Source organism: Leptonotus elevatus, chromosome 16 (genome assembly GCF_054856555.1).
Source record: "Leptonotus elevatus isolate MCC_2025b chromosome 16, RoL_Lele_1.0, whole genome shotgun sequence".
Classification (NCBI taxonomy): domain Eukaryota; kingdom Metazoa; phylum Chordata; class Actinopteri; order Syngnathiformes; family Syngnathidae; genus Leptonotus; species Leptonotus elevatus.
Window position 1 is genome coordinate 19,655,491 of NC_141254.1, and position 18,486 is coordinate 19,673,976.

The 18,486-nt window shown below is 49.4% G+C and overlaps 1 protein-coding gene across 1 annotated transcript; it reads right to left on the minus strand.

The window, feature by feature from the left end:
• Positions 1–330: 330 nt before the first annotated feature.
• Positions 331–18,175, minus strand: LOC147161288 (short transient receptor potential channel 4-like). Its single transcript, XM_086098520.1, has 15 exons — positions 17,860–18,175; positions 15,855–16,093; positions 15,266–15,484; positions 11,298–11,438; positions 9,795–9,971; positions 9,526–9,726; positions 6,757–7,093; positions 5,860–5,999; positions 5,576–5,776; positions 5,388–5,509; positions 4,212–4,407; positions 3,949–4,143; positions 2,957–2,998; positions 2,584–2,673; positions 331–2,196 (listed from the first exon to the last, which is right to left on the minus strand). Exons 2-15 carry the CDS (start codon positions 16,011–16,013, stop codon positions 1,669–1,671), a joined length of 2,748 nt encoding a protein of 915 aa, XP_085954646.1. The 5' UTR covers positions 16,014–16,093; positions 17,860–18,175; the 3' UTR covers positions 331–1,668.
• Between the last annotated feature and the right edge of the window lie 311 nt (positions 18,176–18,486).

Below are 18,486 nucleotides of genomic sequence, written 5' to 3' on the forward strand. Positions count from 1 at the left end.
GCATTTCTCAAATATGTGACTTTTTTTTCTCAGAAATGTTTTTCCAGAAATATTCAACGTTTTTAGTGTATTTAATTTTATTGTGTTCAATTTGCAGAATATATACTTTTTTTTCTCACTGAAAAATAAACAAATAAAAGGAAACATTAAACTTTTACCTTGAAAACATCCGCCTTTGTAGTTTTTGTTAGATTACAGAATGTGACATCTCCGCCCCCCCCCCTCAAAAAAATAATGCATAGGCGATTATTTTCTCTCAAAAATGTATTTTTCTGAAACAAGGTGACTTTTTTTCTTGTACACTTGGTATTGTGAAAAACAACACATATCTTCTATCTAAGTATTTATTTATTTTTACTACCCTGCTAGTACAGTGACATTTTGTTTCCTGTTGACTTTTCAGCATTTGAAAAGAGTCCGAGTGAAAGAAACGCAATAATGTTGGCTCCAAGTTGTTCATCAGTTCCTTGGCTTTGCGCTTGAGAGAGGGCGCCCCCTGTGGTCAGCGTCCAAAGCGCAGCCTCTCATCTTTCGGTTGCATAGAAACCGGTGACGGACAACGACCAGAGGAATCGGGGAATCGGGGAATCGGGGAATCGGGGAATCGGGGAATCGGGGAATCGGATTCAGTAAAGTGCGCAAAAAATGAAAGTAAGGCAAAGAGTATAAATGCCGCCATGCTTCTACGATTGTGCTCATACGACACACGCTCTCTGATGGACGCTCACAAACGCAAACATCCTCTCACAATTCTCACACACAGTGTGTCGACTTGCTAGCGACGGGCTAACTTTTGCTAACCTTTTCGGCTGACTGCTAACGTTTCAAAACACTCGAACGCCTCCCTGAGTCTCCAAGCAAATCGTCGCTCGCGTTTCCACCGAGCGCTTCAGTGAGTCCAGCCAACGCTTTTTTTTTTTGCCTTTTTAAAAGGGGCGGACCTCAATACAAAGCTCTGTATTGATTGGTTGGCAGGAGAACATGTACTTCCTGATCGGGAAGAAGACAAAAAACAACAAAAGACTTGTGCTAAAGGAATGCGGCTGCCCGCATCGTTTTTGGGCCTCTCTTCTTCTATTCTTTTACAAATAGTACGAATATTATCTATCTGTCAAAATTAGAAAAATATATGGAAGGCTGCTGAGCTTTTTTGGCTTTAGAAGCACAATATTAGCATTTATGCTAACAACATTAGCTATTTGTTTGAGAAGCTTCTACTTACCTTGAAGATGTGCCTGTTGATTTTTTTTTTTAAAGAATCCAAAATATATATATATATATATATATGGATAGCTAGCCGCATAGCTTTTGTTGCATAACATTGTAGCTAATAGCATTAGCATGATTTTATGGATAATAAGCAAACTGCTTATTTTGTAGCAAACTAACATGTGGCCATTTTAAGAATAGCTTTTAAGTGTCCCACATTAGCATTTGAGCTAACAAGCGAGCACTTGTTTTACTTGGGATTGGTCAGCTGCATAGCTTTATCTTTAGCCATTCACCTGTGCTACTTTTGTGTTCTCATAAACGTAAAGCCATGTGGCGCCGTGCCGGACTGGACCGGAGCACTCGGTGAAAACACGACTTTTGCGCGCGTCACGAAGCGCCGCCGCGTCCGCGAGGCTCCCGTTGAATGTCGAGCCGCTTGGACCGGCGCGTCAATGTTCAGGCGGCGCTCTCGTCTTCCTGCTGCGCCGTGCTACCGACGTCGCCGCTGACGTCCGGGTCGGTCCCGCCCTTTTGGTCCCTTTCGTCCTCCTCCGATAGAGAGCACATTTTTCTGCAATGTTCCGCGGGTCCGGCCCGGTTGCACAATCGGTGGTGGCAACCCCCGCGTTGGTGTCGTTTGTGGAACGCAGCAAAGTCGCTCACGTCGCTAGCGTTGCCGCCGCCCAGAGGGAGGGCCGCGCCATTGGGGAGCCCGTTGGGGGCTTCGGGGATCGGTGCGGCGGATGCCACCCTCTGCAGGAGGGAGGCGGCCATCTTGAAGCGGTTGGCTTTGCTCTTGGCCGGAGCAATGGAGGCGGCCATCTTGAGGGAGGCGTTGGGGTAGGCCAGGGCAGACTCGGGAGGGCCCATGGCGGCGGCGGCGGCGGCGGCGGCGGCGGCGGCGCCGCCCTGCAGGACGGCTCGCCCCGCCTTCATCATGCCCATCACCTCGTAGCGGAAGCTGGAGATGTCCTGCTTCAGTTCCTGTCGCAAGCAGACGCTCATTTCAAGCATTCCGATTATTAGTGCTGCATTTTCAGCTTGATGTGCGGTCAGCCGCCATTTTGTCTGTGCCTCTTTTTCTAAATGTTTTGCATCCTACTGCCACACGTTCAATCTGTGCTTCCTTTTTAGACTTGATCTCATTTTCAGGCGTTTTGGTAGCAAACCTTGTCACACTTTTTTGCTGCCCACTTTCTTGTGCACTCCCTTTTGAGCCCCTTTTTCAGAATTCTCACTTTTTCTGCCACTCGTAACGTGAAGCTTTTCCAGTATTTTTTTTTGCATATTTTGATCATAGGTTCACTCTGTGCTTCTTTTTCAGGCTTCAAACCTTTTCTGCCATTCAGGCTCTCACCCGGGTGCGCTCACCTTAAAGTTGTCTTCGGTCAGGCCTTCCTCGGTCTTGGCGTCTCGGATCATGGCGGCCACGTAGCGCTTCACCAGGTTCCTCAGCACCTCCTGCGCGCACGCACACGCGTCCATCAAAGGGGCCATCAGCACCTTTCCAACCCGGTGCCGCTCGTCTCCGTGGAAACGTCACGGCCCGTTAAGCGGGAGAGAAATGGCGAGCGGCAAAGAAGAGGAAAAAGAAGACGCCCCCGCCACCACCGCCGAGCCGCACAAATAGAACTACACGCCCCGCTGAGTGACGCGATGACTCATCACTTCGTTTCTTCCAGCAGCAGATGGAAACGCACAAATATAGACACACGCACGTACACACAAAAGGGGCGGGACTTACCTGGTACTGATGGTTTATTCTCAGGTTCTCTGCTGCTCGCCTCTGCACAGGAGACAAATATGTTTCCTCTTTACACTCGCATTTGATCACTTTCAACTTTCAACTTTGAAACCCTAATCCTTCTTTTTCAAACTTTAAAAGCCGACCTTGAAACCCTCATTTGAAACGCTAGCCTGACTTTGGAACCCTAATCTTAGAATGAAACTCGACTTTGAGACCCTAAATACGCTTCAGGTCTTAAAGTAGGGTTTTAATGGACAACAACAAGAAGATGTAAAAGCCGTGGCCCCGAATGCCCCCTCACCCCTCCTCACCCCTCCTCAGCCCTCCTCAGCCCTCCTCACCCCCCCTCACCCCCCCTCACCCCTCCTCAGCCCCCCTCAGCCCCCCTCACCCCTCCTCAGCCCTCCTCAGCCCTCCTCACCCCCCCTCACCCCCCCTCACCCCTCCTCAGCCCCCCTCAGCCCCCCTCACCCCTCCTCACCCCTCCTCAGCCCTCCTCAGCCCTCCTCACCCCCCCTCACCCCTCCTCACCCCCCCACCCCTCCTCAGCCCTCCTCAGCCCCCCTCACCCCTCCTCAGTCCTCCTCACCCCTCTTCGCCCCTCCTCAGCCCCCCTCAGCCCTCCTCAGCCCCCCTCAGCCCTCCTCAGCCCTCCTCACCCCTCCTCACCCCTCCTCAGCCCTCCTCAGCCCTCCTCACCCCCCCTCAGCCCTCCTCAGCCCCCCTCAGCCCTCCTCAGCCCCCCTCAGCCCTCCTCAGCCCTCCTCACCCCTCCTCAGCCCTCCTCAGCCCTCCTCAGCCCTCCTCAGCCCTCCTCACCCCTCCTCGCCCCTCCTCAGCCCCCTTCAGCCCTCCTCAGCCCCCCTCAGCCCTCCTCACCCCTCCTCACCCCTCCTCAGCCCTCCTCAGCCCTCCTCAGCCCTCCTCAGCCCTCCTCACCCCTCCTCAGCCCCCCTCACCCCCCCTCGCCCCTCCCCGCCCCTCCTCACCCCAATGGTGCCGATAGTGTCGCGCCGGGCCTCGCCGTCCCCTCGGCACACCCGCGACTTGAGCCAGCAGACCAGGTAGCAGACGGACTTGGGGCTGGGCACAATGTTGAAGGGCGGCGGCAGGGTGGCGCCCTCTTCGAAGTAACTCATCCACAACTTGGTGCGGGCGAACTTCCACTCGATGTCGGCGTGATCCTGAGCGAAAGGAACCCGGCCACAGATTATTGGAACCCGCGGACGATCCCGCGGCGGCTCTTCCTCACCGCGATGTGCTGGTAGGAGTTGTTCATCATGGCGATGAGCATGTTCAGCAGCACCACCAGAGAGATGATGTTGTACGTGCCGAACATGGTGGCGCCCACGAACTCGGTGAACTGGTGGTCGGCGTCCACGTTGGTCACGTACAAGCTGATCAGGCCGAAGATGGACCAGAAGAGAGACTGCAGGGTCTCAAACAGTCTGCGTGAGAAATTTGAGAAAGAGCTGACCTGAGATTAGGAGGTCAGGACGGCGTGAGGTTGACTTGATGACGTTTGGAGGTCCTCTTGTCATACGGCAAGATTATCATTTGGGATTATGGCAACGTGAGTTTAGGAGTTGGAGAAAGGACTTTGTCACATTTAAATAAGAGAACATGGAGATTAAGAAGACCTGCTATGAGAGTTTGCAGGTAGGAGATCATGAGATTATGAGGCTGTGATATGGGATTAGGACAACATGAGGTTATGAATGTATTATGAGTTGAAGAAATGAGTTAGGTTCATTATATGTAGGAGAACGCGGAGATTAAGAATCAAACTATCATCAGTGCTGATAGTTTGCAGGTATGAGATTGTGATTATGAGGTTATAATGTGGGATTATGACAACATGAGGTTCGATTATGGTAATGTTTTTGTTTTGTTTTTTTCTCCCAGAGTGAGGTCCATTTAATAATGTCCCCAAAAACTATAAAGTCTTCTTGTGCTACTTTGAGTGTGTGAGGTTATAATTTGGGATCATGACATGTTGAGATTATAAATCTATGATGATATCAGGAGATGATTTTGTGAGTTAGGAGAGTAGGAGATCATAAAGTTGCGTCCCTAAATTATGAAGACCCATTATAATCATTTGCAGGTTTGGGCCGTGAGATTATGAGGTTATAATGTGGGATTATGACAAAATGAGAATATGAGTCGACTCCATGTTGATATGAGGTGATGATTTTGAGAAATGCTCAATTATAAAATGGCGACCTTTGTCAAGCGGACCCTGTTATGGGGATGTATTATGAAGTTATAATTTGGGATTATGACATTAATCTCCGATGATTTCAGGTGGTGATTTTGCGAGGCACGAGGTTGAGTCTAAAATGAAGTCCTGCGATGGTCACGAATGGGTCCGAGGTTGTAAAGTGACGAGGTCACAAAGCGGGATTACGGCGCCATCTGAACTCACGTGGAGAAGGCGTTATTCTGCTCCACGCACCGGATGCCTTTGCACTTGCCCCTCTCATCCGAGGCTTTGGTCTCGTAGTAGAAGTAAAGCTGGTTCAGGCCGTTGGCGAAGGACAGCAGAACCTGCAGGAGGGACAAATGTTGCTCCCCAAAGTGTCTGCATAATCTCTCAGTCGACAGCGGCGCTACCAGGCAGTAGATGAAGAGGAACTTGAGGATGTCCAGCAGCATGCGGCCCAGGGAGATCTGCAGGGGTCCCAGGTGCGAGTTGGCCGTGAAGAGCGAGATGAGCCGCAGGGAGCTGAAGATGTTGGCGATGGCGAACACCGCCTCGGCGACCAGCGTCGGGTGCCACATCTCCCACTGGTTCCTGGGTTTGCTGCCACTGTACTGCAACGGCAGGACCGAGACCGAGACCGAGACCGAGACCGAGTCAAACGCGTGACAAGCGTCCAACATGGCGCCGGGCCTACCTTCGTGTAGGCTACGATTTTCAGCGAGATGGTGGCCAGGTACAGAGAGTTCATGACAAAGTCCATCAGGTTCCACCAGTCGTGGACGTAGTCCTGGAAACCTCCGTCCCACATCTGCTTGATCTCGGCCCAGATAAAACCTGCAAACACGCGCGGAAAGAATATGAGATGAAAAAGTGCTGGGCGACGTACGTGGTCTCATAATTGCAAAATGATGAGATTGTCATAGAAGGAGATTACGAGGACGAGGCTGGGAAGTTTTGAGACGATGATGCCATGAGATTATAAACCATTGATGAGATAAAGGTGGTATGAGAATTTGGGATTATGAGCCGTTGGGCTACGTGGCTTTGGGATTGAATTGAGAGGTTATGTGATTAGATTATGAGGTGGAGATTATGAACAGGAGATTGTAATACTGTTTCTAATGTTCTTATCAAATTAGGAGATCACAAGTTTATTTTACGATAATGGCAATGTGGAATTATGAGGCCACGAGGTTGTGACCTGGGATTAAGATGTCATGAGGTTCTTACTTTACGAGACGTCATGATTTTGATGATATGAGATTATGAGGCTATAGTCTGAGCCTGAGGTTGTCGAGTCGAGATTATAGTCTTTTTAGGACACTTTCAAAATTGGAGGTCATGAGATTATGAGGTTCTAAAGTGGGATTATGACATGACTTCATCAGCCTGTGATAAAATAACGTGATTATGTCCTTCATGAGGATATGAGATTATGACGGTGATGGGATTATATTATGAGGCATGAAACGAACTGGCGCTCAAATTCTGAAGTGCTGTTATCGTACTTTCAAGGATGTCGTGGGATTATGAGCTTCTAAAGTGGGACATATGAGGTCACCAGGCTGTCCTGGCGCGATCCCGGACTCACCCAGCACCCAAGGCAGGATCATCCACTCCACAGTGGTGGGCGCCGGGCCCTGCCGGTCCTGCTCGGTGGTGACGATGTGCTGCGAGGCGAGCAGCAGCAGGAAGAGGAAGGTCAGGTAGGACGCCGTGTGGCAGATGAACTTGATGAAGGGCTTGCGGATGAACAGCCCGTAGCGGCTCTTGGGGGCCGTCAGGTAGCACACGGCGAACGCCGGGTACAGGAGCCCGATGAAGACGCACGTCAGGAATTTGCCGGCCCAGTGGCGCCGCCTCCAGCCTGGGAACTCGTCGTACCAGCGCGACGCCAGCAGCTGCTGGCAGTTGGGCTGCGCTACGAACTGAAAACAACATGCTGTTTACTGCCCCCTACAGGACTGGAGCGGAACAGTGCAGCTCGCCACATTGGGATTTTCAACAGATTTTCCTGTATTAGGGCCAAGTGGTGTCGTGGCCGGGTGGGTCGGCCAGCTGTTTACTGCCCCCTACAGGACTGGAGTGGAACTCTACGTCAGGATACTTGAAATCAAATCGTTTTGGCCTTGGCGGAGGTCTGACATTCCGGTTGGAGGTGGCACAAGGCTGTGATAATGCGCATAAACACACACACATTGTGAAGTCGAGCCACAAGATCAGAGCCGCAAAGCGCCGACCCGCATCGTCGGGTGCCAACTCGTGCAGCCCGGTTACCGTGGCAACAAGGGCTCCTAATGCTGTGTGTGTGTGTGTGTGTGTGCGTAGTGACTCACATTTCTCGATGTAAAAATGTCAAAGGAACACAAAAGTGAAAAGCAAACTAAAAGCGTCTGACGCATGCCCAGCAACTTGTCAGACGGATTTTCAACACATGAGATTTTGATGAGAGGAAGTTCAAAGGCGAGCGAGGCTGTGACGAGGTTAGCGCATCGTCACGAGAAACTTTTTCATGTCATCGTGTAAAGATCTGCGATGATACTTGAGGATGTGAGATTATCAAATGAAACCGTGGGATTATGGCACCGTGCGGCGCATTCAATGCCAAGGACGTTTATGTTCGTCAACTAAAATCCAACCATTCGCTGCCACCGACATAACGAGCGTCTTTCTGAGTCTTGGTTGAGCTGCGCGTAGTTTGAGAGCAAAAACTGTGAGCGTCGTAAAGTGAAGAGAGCGCGATGTCCCCAGACTTTGCTGCCTGAACGGGTTTCTGTAAAACATGCAACGTGCGTGACGTTTGTCACAGAATGCAAACTCCTTATCATCGGCAGCATGCCCAACAAAATGCGCTTGAAAGCGAACGGAGCGAGGCTCCCCGGGCTATTCTGCCTAAACGGGCTGCGGTAAAATTAGCAGCAGAAGATAAGGCGAACCTGTTTTTTCTCTCCCCGCGTGGACGTGCGCTCGCCGGGTGTGACGGGAGCGCGGAAGCGTCGGCTCACCGTGATAACATCAGCATGAAAAGCGCAGATTATCTCCCGCCTCGTCCCCCGGGGGTCTCGGTGGGATTACTTTCATTTGCACTCGATGCGTGCCGATGTGAGCGGCACTCGAGCTCCGCTTCTGGCGCCGTTGACGATGTTTTTGCGCTTTGAAGGAGCGCCGCAAGATGTCACCTTCGTGCGCCTTCGTTTTGTTTTGTCACTCGCGACGAACGTTCAATTTGTTCTCGCATCATCAGACCCTGAAATGATCCCAACGGGACTTGATCATCCTGTCCTCGCCTGGCAAGCGATCATAATCTCAAGATGATTTAGAAAATCCATCTCATGGGATCATAACCTCAGATTTGATATCCTCAATCTCGTCATCCCAAAACGGAAACATCATAACAGGACTTGATCATCAAAGCAAATCTCCAAAAAAGATCCTCAGCCCGTAACCTGACCTGAGCAAAGGACGGGGATCTGCACTTTTTGTAAGCGTTTCACTCGCTTGCTGTTAATTGTACGGCAGCCCGTCGAGGCGGCCGAGACCAGCGTCCAATCGGAATGTTATATTGCGAGCCATCAATTGTTAGTGCCGAGCCCGCATTGGCGTGTTTTCCAGAAGGTCGTCAACCGTCTCGTGACTCACTTTGACATTTCTATTCTCGTCGGGCCTGAGTGTGTTTACGAGAGCCCTCAGCATAGACGGGATGCGGCCAGCGTGAGACGTGAGAAACGAGCCCGAAAGGACTTTTATTCCCTCTCTGCGAGTCTGATTTGATTTCCCACGGAACGCAGCTCGGCGTGCGTCCAGTCTTTGACCGTCCAGGCCCGAGGCTCGTTAATCACTCGGCGCGACGTTTTCGGGTGGGAAGTCTCATCTGGGCCGCGCCGAGATGACGCCGTCGCTCACGGCGCCGTCATCTCACGCGCAGGTTGTGTCACAGGACGAAGTGCTCTCGCTTGCGATGCTTCGATCACGATCAGGTTGACGACATGAGGTCGGGAAGATGTGATGTCATAATGTAAGTGGGTGTGACGTCATGAGGTTAAAGTCAGGAAGGTACGAGGTCATGATGTCACGTTAGAAGAGGATGATATCGTGAGGCGATGAGGACATGAGATGCATGAGGTTCGTGGGGTCACGATGTCATAGGTCACGAGGTCGTGAGGACATGTCATGTGTCACGAGGCTGTGAGGTCACGAGGTTATGAAGACATGGCGTCAAAACGGGCGTGGCCACGTCATAACCACGTCATGAGGTCGGTTAAAGGACGACGATGTCACAACGTCTCATGACGTCATGAGGTTGCGCATTTGCGAGGCGACGAGCGGACGACGCCGCCAGAAGGACCCTCGGCCGCGCTACCTCCTTTTGGTGGTACTTGATGGCCAACTTGAGCCGGGCCAAGTCGCCGCTGGCCTCGTCCTCCAGCAGGTTGACGTCGTCTCGGTAGTTGAGGATCATCTGGAGTTCTCTGGAGCTTCTGGTCTGGTCCAGCAGGTCTTTGGCAAACTCCTTGCACTGCTGAGCCAGCTCCTCGTATTCCGACTTGAACTCGTTCTCCACCTGCAGCCGGGTTCTACTGCTTTACCCGCGCCGCCTCTTCGCCTTTTCGGTGCGACGGCGCCGCTTACCTTGCTGAGCTCCTGCAGTTCCCAGCTGAGCCTGAAGGCGGTGAGGAAGGGGTCCTCGCTGGAGAGCGCGATGAGGGAGGGGCTGGACAGCGCCTTGTAGATGTTGAGGCGCGAGCGCGAGTGGCGCAGGCTGTCCACGTCCGAGCTGGACACGCACTCTACGCAGTTGCAGCGGACCTGGGTGCGAGCGCGCACACACACAAACACGGCGGACGGCTGCGTGAACGATCGAACCCGCTTGGGTTTGATTGACCTTCCCGCATTCTACGGACCTTCTAACAGGCCTCCGGTGGGCAATCGTTGACAATTAGCGCCGGTGCTAAAACATGTGAAGCATTTCATCTCTTTTGGCGGTTCTGGTGATGTGACGGCGCCGTAACCAACCAATTCCGTTCCGAGACGCCAGCTGATGCGCCGCAAGGTTGCAATAGTTTCACCTTTCGCATTACGACTGGACTTTTTTTGTTTTTGACATTTAGTTGGTTTTGTAATTTGTTTTTAGAGCAGGTTTGTATTTTTTTCATTGGATATAGTTTTAGAATGAGTTTTAGTTTTAGTTTTTTTCTTCTATATGGAGCAATTTTGTCCTTGACAAAAAAGCTTTTTCAATTTTAGTTGAAGTTACTGCTTTCGTTAACAATTACAAAACATCAAAGACAATTTGCTTTGACTGAACGGAATTGTGTTGTTTAAAACAATGTAGCATTTACACAAAACTTTCAGTCAACACCAGATATTGTCTTGTGTTTTTGATCCAAAATTAAAAAAACGATGTCAGTCTTTAACAAACCAAAAAACAAACATGTTTTCTTTACAGTCAACAAAGATTTCGTTTTTGGTTAGCATAACTTGAACCCTCTGATAAACATCAAAGACAATTTAGCATTTGCAAAACTCCAGTCTTAGGTGGCGCTATCGCACGTTTTGCTAAACCCGTTTGCTATCAATGGACGGACAACATTGAATTTGATTTTTTACGTCCGTCGTCTCCGATCAACCGAAGTTCAATGTTTTCATAAACACGAAAACTATTTCGCATCAAAGAACGATGAAACCGAAAGTTACGCACGTAACTACGGTTCTATTTCGTCAGGTGGCGCGCGTTGGGATTTTCCGTGCTGTTTCAGCACCGCCACCTGCTGGTGGGGAGGGACGAAGCAGAAGCGAAGTTTTTCAGTCTACAATTTAGAGTCGTCGGGAAACAGCACATGCTTGTTTTTGGGACTGTAGCAGAAATCCTAAAGAGAACCGGCGCCAACTTCCTTTTGGCGTGATGATGCTTTTGCTTGTAAGCAAATGATTTATTGTCATCGTTACGAGTCGTGGCTTGCGTTAACTCAAAGGCACGACGCATTTTCGAACCAGCTTCTTTTTGATTTTCGGGCACTCAATCAAGCTGGAGATGTTGGGCTGAGATATTGCGGAGTAAGGCAGGCCGAAGTGCTGACTCGGTGGCTCGGGCTCGGGGGGCGTGGGGGGGGGGTGCATTTGACGGACGCCCACCTCGTGTGGCTGCGGCATAGAAACGCCCCTCTGCACCAGAAGCTTGATGATCTCGTAGTTGTTGGTGTGCGCCGCCAGGATGACCGGCGTGATGTCCGGCGTGAAGTCCGAGAACTGCTTGTCCAATAGGATGGGAGGAACCTGTCGGGGGCGTGGCACAACAGGACACTTCATTAGATACACCGACTGGCTTGACTTTTGCAGTTTTGGGAACATTCGGCCATTTTGTTTTCATGCTGCCGATCTTGTTCAAGTTTGAAAATCTGCTCCGCATGTCTATCTTCAGTGGACCCGCCAAAAAGTCTCAAGACGCCTTTGCCTGAAAAGACATAGGAAGTCAGCCATTTTGGTTGGAAGTGGCCATTTTTGGTTCATTTTGTCCATTTTTGGAAAAGTGCGGCAAAGTTGAACTCTTTGGAAAATTCAGCCCCGACAGCCGGTTTTCCTAAAAGCGACATGAACTTTGGTCGGCGTGTCTATAAAGAGTAGAACTACAAAAAAGTCTCAACAAGTCATGCCTGAACAAGCACAGGAAGTCAAACGTTTTAGTTTGAAGCAGGGTCACTTTGTCCATTTGAGGCGATGTGGTCCAGTTGCTTGCTTTGATGAATCACCACAAACCAGGAAACAAAAACCACCACACATTAACAGAAGCCCGCAGCCGTTGATTGAGAAGGATTTCATGTGTAGTGTAGGCATAAAAAGCAGGACTGAAGATTTCACATTCAATAACCTTCAGCAAAAACAGGCTGAGCTTGAAATACTTCCTGTTTTCACGTCTCTTCTTCTTTCAGACAAAATTTGTATCTTCATCCATCTAGTAATAAACAGAACAAAATTGTTCTAAACGACATCAGAAAATCTGTAAAATAGCAGGACCGCGGCCTCGGAACCCATGATTGGGGGGGGGGGGGGGCAGAATTCCAAGACCAAGCCTGCAAAAGGCAAAATCCGCAAAGTAGCGACCAAGTATTTATGGTATTACTTGCAACTAACAATTTTTGAATGTGAGGTGCAGGAATGACTTTTGTGCATATTTTGAGGCGGTACTTGGTATAAAATGTTAACGAGCCACAGGTCTAAAAATAACGGGTTTTTTCCTTCTCTCTCCTTCCAGACAGAAGCTCTTCACACCTGGTCGGCAGGGTCAATAAAGCCGTAATTCCCGCGACATCCAGCAGGAGCACACGCCCGCCGCTGCAGCTGCTGCCGCAGACGCACTTAATACGGCGTGAAGGCTTTTTATCAGATGGAGCGTGAAAAGGGAGGAGAGAAGAGATAAGCTTAATGCCTGCGGCAGATAAGGGTGCGAGTTGGCACGGCGACTCGCAGCAGAGACGGACGGACGGACGGACGGACGGACGGACGGGCGGACGGACGGACAACCTCACAGCTTTTCTGCAACTTTGAAAGGCACGCCGCAGTGGTTTGCACCCGCCGCCACCTTGAGCTCACGCCCAAAGGGAAAAAAATAGCACGAGCCAATGGCCGTTTTTAAAATCACATTTTTAAAATGAGATTGTGCATTTGGAGTTAAATGTCGCATAGTCAATTAACGAACCTTTTCATTTTGAACTCTCTTGGAAAATAACTGGGAATGTCGATTTATTTTAGGTGGGATTCCATTAAAGCATTTCGATTTTTTTTATGAGTTATATTTTATAGGAAAGAGTCATTTTCATTTTTAAATATTTGTAGAAAAAATCCATTCACTGAAACTAATAATGTGTAATTATTTAGCGGTGGGACTTGATTAAAACGTTTTTTAGTCATATTACGTAAGAGTTGTTCATAATTTGATTCCATTTCAGTAATGCATAACTTCACCTTTACATAGTTTAAATATTTGGTCTTACATATTTTCATCACATAAAAAAAAAAGCCTCGTCTCTTATTCTGTCAATTACTGATAGTTCATTAAAAAAGAAAAAGAAACGTGTTGATGCTAACGTTAGCCGTGACATCCGCAAATAATCCAAATGCAAGTGAAGCGTCACATCATTGAATGAAAAGAACCGCAGCCACATTTTTTCTTTTCTTCTTTTTTTCTCTTGACCCAATTTAGAGTGGAAATGTTTCCCTTCCGGTGAAATTTATGACAGACGGCGGCGCTTTTAAAACGGACAAATTGGTCTGCTGCCGACCACTTAGCAGTCGGAGAAGCAAGAAAAGCCCAAAGTCATTAGATCGGAAGTCAAATAGACAACAAACAAGTGCTGGTTATTAATCACAGAAAATGTTTGGGGTCACTTGTTGCTAGGTAGAATTTGTGCAGGCCGTTCATTGGTCGGTGTCACAAAGCGCAAGAAAGAGAATGAAAGAAAGAAAGAAAGAAAGAAAAAAAAGGGAAAGAAAGAAAGAAAAAAGGAAAGAAAGAAAGAAAAAAGGAAAGAAAGAAAGATGCACGAAGGTTCGGCACAAGATGGCGGCGAAAGCTTTTCATTCTTCATTTTTAACCGCTTCCAACATGAAGTGGCTCGGTAGCAAAAGTCTCCCAAAATCCTCTTGGTCAAAACATCAGCATTTTTTTGCCAGGTCAGAAGCGAGAGCGAAGCCAAACCGTTTTGAGTGCGATTCCCGTTTTTGCCAGGCACGACTTTCCACTTCGCAGTCCGCTCGATATGAAATCTTGCGAATAAAGCAAAGCCGGCAGAAGCGACGGACGGCTGCGGCGCCGACATCCGACATCCGGTCTCATCGAACCCATTGGTCTTTTTGTAACGTTGGCGCCGTCCGGAGGAAGCGTCGCGGCTGGCAGATCTCGCGGCAACGCGGTCGCCTCAAAGAGGCTCACGTCTCTTTTCAATCGCCGTCTCGGATTCATCCTCTTTTTTCCCACAATTCCGTTTCAATGCTGGAAAAAGAACATTCAGAGCTGAAGGAAATTGAAACTTCAGAAGTTGGCAAAGAAAAGGAAGGAAAACTCGATTGAAGACATTCGAGTTGTGAGCATCAAAACGTTGCAGAACCTGTTTTTAAAATAGTTTGGAGTTTTAAGACAATTCTTAGGTTGTTGTTTTTTTTATCTTGCACACGAAGAATACAACATTTAAAAAAGAAAAATGGAAACAAACTAAAATGAAGCATTTACTAAATAACGGAACCAAGAAAAACGATCAAATCCTGAAATCGAATCAAAACGAACTCCATTTAATAAACAAAAAAGTCACTATAAAATAAAAAGTTAATATAAGGAAAACTCCGAAACTATTTACAAACCGGCAAAAGTAAAACATAAACACTCTTTTTTTTACTAAGAAAAAGTCGTAGAAATGCGGTTTTGTAAAGCTTTTGTAAAAAGAACGGCGACTTTGATGTGAATTTTTGTTTCTTTTGTGAACCTCAAAGAAAAAACAGAAAAAAGTTGAGCTCACAGAACGGTTGCTTGAACGCACGCGTATCCGAAATACAACGAACGAACGGCGCCCGCTAACGCTACGTGACGCGTCGCTTCGAATCCAGCTGGCAGACAATTGACCAAAAGTCGTCCTGTCGCAAAAAAAGACACAATTCTCGAGCGTCTGACGGCGTTCCATCAATAACTTTTAACAAGCATTTCTCTCAACCGTCAGCCTTCATCTCGCTCGCCATCCTCTTCCTCCTTCCATTGGCCCCGCCCCCTTCAATCGACTACTTGTTGCACCTCTGATAATTGTGCACTTTTTATGACGTGCGTTGCGGTAGAGTGCTTTTTTTTTGGTGGTCTTTTTGTTGCTATTTTGCAACCCTCCAGAACTAATCTTCCAAATTTGGCGCCAAGCTTCACTCGCGCCGTCCCAACTTTTACAAGCACGCATTGTTAGTCTGTCGAGTAGACCCGGTTGCAATTTGGTGGCAATGGGGTCCATTTCCTGGGCGGAGTTGGTTCCCAAACGCCAACCGGCATCGCGCTAAATCCTCGCCAAAACGGCGAAACTCGGTGGGCGGGCGCGGCGGGCATTTGAGCAGGTGCGATTCCCGGCGCTCACCTGCATGCCGCCGCTGGGCTTCTTGTGGTTAAGCAGCAGCTCGACGGCCCCCACCACCTCCTTGCGTATGGCGTGCAACAGGGCGTCGCCCACGTAGACGCTGAAGCTCAGCAGCAGCTCGATGATCTCCAGGTTCTCGTTCTCGATGGCGATGAGCAGCGCCGTGCGGCCCAGCGGGTCGATGCAGTTGATGTTGATCTTGAAGTAGATCTCCGCCTCCTGAAAGGAAAGCCGCAGCTGACCCGGGTTAGAAAGACGGAGGCGAGGGTCACAAGTCCTCACGAGCCGCAGTAAGACGAGTCATTGGTCAAAAGACGCCTTTGACGATTCTGACGTCATCGACGCGTCGCCGCATCGCGTTCGCGTCTCCATTGTTTGAAGGGTTACGAGTTACAACGTTGTGACTTTTGATGCGAGTCGAGGCCATCGGTGGCGTTTTGCGTCGTTTGCTAGCATGCGGCGAAATGCATTTCGTTAAAGCGCGTGGCAGCTGCAATTCGAATTGTTCCGAGCGACGTTCACGATCTGCCAAATTGCTGCTTGTGAGCTAACGTTCTGGTGTTCTGGCTAAAATGCTAACGGGGCTCACCTGCAGCGAGTGCTTGACGCTAGCATAGTCGCCTTTCTCCACGGCTCCCAGGTAGGCCTTCTCCAGCGCCGACAGCTCCGACTCGGCCCGCACGATCCTCAGAGGGATGCGGTCGCGGTACGACGAGCTGTCCGAGCGCCGGTAGTACAGCTGGGACATGGCCCCGCCCCCGCGCCCGCGCCCGCGCTAACACCTGTTAACGGATGCTAACAGACGCTGCCGGGCCGGAAGATGTCGTCCTGAGGGCGAAAGAAAAATGCTATTTGATCGATAGCATTAGCGGTTGCGGTTGCCCGGCAACGCTTGTCATGAACCTTAACTGTTAGCTAGCCAACCAACAACGGCCCCGTGTGCTGCTCAAGGTGTCTTTAATTGCCGGCCGCATTTCCACGTGAAGATCTTTCAGTGCGTGACACACAAACTTCCCGGACAATAAACGTGACCAAGATTGACAAAATGCTTCCATTTTATCCACTTACAAGTTTGGCTCTTTAGAGTCGTTGAAGTTCCTGCAACTTTAGTTGGAGACGGCTACAAAAATGGGGAAACAATCGGTCCAGCAATGGATCACGAATCAGATCAAAGAGCGCAAAAGTTTCAGGAGCTTTTTAACTCTCGACGGTTCGAAAGAACTTCCGAAATGTGAAAAGTCAAAGTTCCCAGAACTGTACGCAAGATCGCAGTCTCACCGTAACCCCGTTAACTCGAAGTTCCTTTAGCAAGAAATGTGTTGATGGTTTGAATCTCAGCTGGGAGTTTCTGTTGCCAAATTGTCCTTGGGCAAGGCACTAAACTTGAAATTGCCTCCAAGTCAACAATGTCAATGAGAAACTGCCTCAGCTGGTTCAACAAACCATAAATATTAGTGAGCTGAACAAAGTTCGACCGGGAAACAGGAAGTAAAACTCACCCGGTACCGAGCAGGAAGTGAACAGACTTCAAAACTAGAATCTCAAAATGAGAAAAATCTTGATGTCTTATTTGCGAGAAGTGCCGTAAGAAGCCGTCAACGCCAAAGCGAAGTGCGGCCTCCTAATCCTTCTGCTTGGAGATCAGCAATTCAAATGCTAAGCTAATTACAATTAGCCACGCTAGTAATGACATTAGCTTTAGCTGCGGGCCAGCTCTGATTGGCAGGCGCGGCCGACGCTGTCCAGACGCGAACGCCATTAGCTTGCTAATTGATTGACAGCCGCTGCGGTTGCCTGGCGACCGCAGCTAAGACACAAAGACGCGTCCAGCACTTTTGTTTTTTGTTGCCCTCCCCGGCGGCAACGTGTCCTAACATGGAAATGTGTGATGGCAATAAAATCGAGTAAGCAACAAAAGTCAAGAAAACAAGCGAGTGGATGGAGGCCTTAAAAGGCAAAAGTGACATCGTTTGCGAGGCGGGGGGGGCTTCTTGTATTTGGAACAGATAAATATATATAAAATCCAGATTGGATCCGGATTTACACGCTAAAGGGCAATGTAAACACCACAATGTGCAGTTAACTAAAGTGACCTTTTCCCCTTAGCATCATCTTATGAATGTACTCATGGGACACACACACACGCACACACGCACGCACGCACGCACGCGCACGCACGCCCATACAGTAGTGTAGTCAAGCTGCATATTACCGCAGCATCTGCATTGTTTCATCCTGCAGCCTCCAACGTCGCTCCGGTGGCTCGTTCAACAAATAAAAAGGACACTTAACGGGCTGACTGTGGGATTATGCAAACACGCGTGCGCGCGCGCACGCACGCACACACAGCTGCTGCAGTGGTGGCCAAAAGCATCCAAGTCATGAAAATGCCAATTAGTGATTTGTCCAAGTTGCTCCGTGCGTGTCAGCGCGCGCGTCACTTTGCTTATGCGCATTTTTCATGGCACGTGGCAACATGAGAGGAAATGCAACGTAATCCTAAAGCCAAGAAGAGGGAAAAGGGTCATGATGAGGAGGAGGAGGAGGAAGAGGAGGAAGAAGAAGAGAAAAGAAAAGAAAAGAAAAGCACCCACCTTGCTGATGTTGCTCATGGGAACTTCGTGCAGGCAGAAATCTTTTTTCTTTTTCTCCAATGAAAACCGCACGAGGCCGTCTTCTACCGCGGCGTCCCTCACGCGCACGCGCCTCTCCACTTCCTCCTCCTCCTCTTCATCATCAACATCATCGTCGTCACGCTCCCGACACTTGGAAGCGAGTCGCAACAACATCCGCCGGCGCCACCGGACCGCCGCGATCGATCGCAACTTGCTCGCTGACGACTTTGGACTGAGAGAAGCGCGAGAGACGCAGAGAGAGAGAGAGAGAGGGAGAGAGAGGGAGAGAGAGAGAGAGAGAGAGAGAGAGAGAGAGAGAGAGACAGAGAGAGAGAGAGAGAGAGGGAGAGAGAGAGGGAGAGAGAGAGAGAGAGAGAGAGAGAGAGAGAGACGCAGTCAACCCCCTCAAAGTGCGCCTGTCGTCCGCTGGCCACCTGTTGGCAAGAAGAAGATGATGATGAAGATGATGAAGATGATGATGATGATGATGATGAAAAAGAAGCCGTAGAAGGTTGCAATAGTCCAAGCGGGAGAAATAATGCAAATCTGCATTCAATGTCAATGGTTTGAATCCAAAATCAAGTGAACTGAAACGAGCAGAGCGTT

Excerpts from the sequence above, each read along its gene's own strand:
- LOC147161288 (XM_086098520.1), bottom strand. The coding sequence starts at position 16,013 with ATGTCCCAGCTGTACTACCGGCGCTCGGACAGCTCGTCGTACCGCGAC. Across the intron at positions 4,408-5,387 it reads CAGAATAACGCCTTCTCCAC|ACTGTTTGAGACCCTGCAGT; the intron begins GTGAGTTCAGAT and ends TTTCTCACGCAG. Across the intron at positions 2,674-2,956 it reads GAATAAACCATCAGTACCAG|GAGGTGCTGAGGAACCTGGT; the intron begins GTAAGTCCCGCC and ends GCGTGCGCGCAG.